The sequence below is a fragment of the Tigriopus californicus genome, chromosome 12, assembly GCF_007210705.1.
Source record: "Tigriopus californicus strain San Diego chromosome 12, Tcal_SD_v2.1, whole genome shotgun sequence".
Taxonomy (NCBI): Eukaryota; Metazoa; Arthropoda; class Copepoda; order Harpacticoida; family Harpacticidae; genus Tigriopus; species Tigriopus californicus.
The window spans coordinates 1,983,824-1,985,935 of record NC_081451.1 but is presented as its reverse complement, the minus strand read 5'-3'; the positions used below and the strand labels follow the sequence as shown (position 1 = coordinate 1,985,935).

General features: G+C 41.8%; 1 protein-coding gene across 1 annotated transcript; it reads right to left on the bottom strand.

The window, feature by feature from the left end:
- Positions 1-51: 51 nt before the first annotated feature.
- LOC131892180 (uncharacterized) lies at positions 52-2,091 on the bottom strand. The gene has a single exon (XM_059241964.1). The coding sequence runs from the start codon at positions 1,480-1,482 to the stop codon at positions 52-54; it is 1,431 nt and encodes a 476-aa protein (XP_059097947.1). The 5' UTR covers positions 1,483-2,091.
- Positions 2,092-2,112: the final 21 nt, after the last annotated feature.

Here is a 2,112-nt window from a genome sequence, read left to right as displayed (position 1 = left end):
CGAAGAATTCTGTCTCAAGGATGAGAAACACTGTGGGTGATGTACTTGTGTCTAATTCAGAGGTATCATTGGAGATGATGGCATGGGCACAGATAAAGTGGATGTCAGGGTTGAAGTGGATTCTGACTCAGAAATCGTTGAACTGGGGCTTGACGAAGAGTCTGTCTCAAAGGATGGAGAAACATCTGTGGTGGATGCACTTGTTTCTGATTCAGAGGTCATCATTGAAGATGATGGCATGGGCACAGATAAAGTGGATGTCAGGGTTGAGGTGGAATCTGACTCAAAAATTGTTGAACTGGGGCTTGACGAAGAATCTGTCTCAAGGGACGGAGAAACGTCTGTGGGTGATGTACTTGTGTCTAATTCAGAGGTCATCATTGGAGATGATGGCATGGGCACAGATAAAGTGGATGTCAGGGTTGAAGTGGATTCTGACTCAGAAATCGTTGAACTGGGGCTTGACGAAGAGTCTGTCTCAAAGGATGGAGAAACATCTGTGGTGGATGCACTTGTTTCTGATTCAGAGGTCATCATTGAAGATGATGGCATGGGCACAGATAAAGTGGATGTCAGGGTTGAAGTGGATTCTGACTCAGAAATCGTTGAACTGGGGCTTGACGAAAAGTCTGTCTCAAAGGATGGAGAAACATCTGTGGTGGATGCACTTGTGTCTAATTCAGAGGTCACCATTGAAGATGATGGCATGGGCACAGATAAAGTGGATGTCATGGCTGAAGTTGATTCTGACTCAGAAATCGTTGAACTGGGGTTTGATGAAGAAGCCGTCTCAAAAGATGGCAAAATATCTGGAGAGGATGAACTTGTGTCTGATTGAGAGGGTTCTGCAAAAGGTATTATTTGATCAATTCCGGGTGTTATTTGTCCTGGAATGTTAGCAGATGAAGATCCTGGAACCAAATTGATGGTTTGAGATGAAGGGGAGGTCTTGATTGAAGTTACTTCTGTTTCAGAAAACGTCGGTCTAGGGCTTGATGAAGAGGCTGTCTCAAAAGGTGGAGAATTATCTTGGGTGGATGCACTTGTGACTGATTCAGAGGTCTCCATGGAAGATGACGGCACGGGCACAGAAAAAGTGGATGTGATGGCTGAAGTTGATTCTGGCTCAGAAATCGTTGAACTAGGGCTGGATGAAGAAGCTGTCTCAAAAGATGGCGAAAAATCTTGGGTGGAAGCACTTGAGTTTAAATCAGAGGTTATCATGGAAGATGACGGCATGGGCACAGATGAAGTGGATGTCATGGTTGAAGTTGATTCTGACTCAGATACAGTTGAACTGGGGCTTGATGAAGAAGCTGGCTCAAAAGATTGCAAAATATTTGGAGAGGATGAACTTGTGTCTGATTGAAAGGGTTCTGCAAAAGGTATTATTTGATCAATTCCAGGTGTTATTTGTCCTTGAATGTTATCAGATGAAGATCCAGGACCCAAAGCGATGGTTTGAAATGAAGAGGAGTTCATGGTTAAACTTAATTGTGACTCAGAAATCGTCGATGTTGGGCTTGATGAAGAAGTTGTCTCGAAAGGAAGGAAGACTTGGGTGTTCGAAATTGTGTCTGATTTTGGTGGTTCTTCAAAAGATGTTATTTCATTGTTTCCGATTGTTGCCTCTGGTGAAATGTTTTCAAATGATGGTGTAAGAGCCAAGGCACTTTCCGGCTTGGAATTTGTAGGCTGGGATACATTTTCGATGATTGGTGCTTGGAAATTCGGGGATAAATTTGTTTGTAGGAAGCGTGTTTCTGATAAACGAATGTCGGATGTTATCAAGCCAATTGTAGTAGCCAGTAAGATTCCCAAAAGCTGAAATGATTTTTTTGTCTTTTAGTTGAATTTCGAAAACGTGCATTTTTATATATTCGACTTGAATATTAATTTTTAGAGGTTTTAAATTGATGACATGATGACTGTGATACCAGTGAGTGGGGCTTCTACCACGAACAATGGTCCCCCATGATTCTGTAATATGTTCCGTTCCGTTCTTTTTTTTTTCTTTTTTTTTCGGTTTGGTTTTTCACGGGCTTTTCTAACCGCTACAGGGAATGTAATCCCCAGTACTATTAAAATGAAAGATTATAATTCGTCTATTTA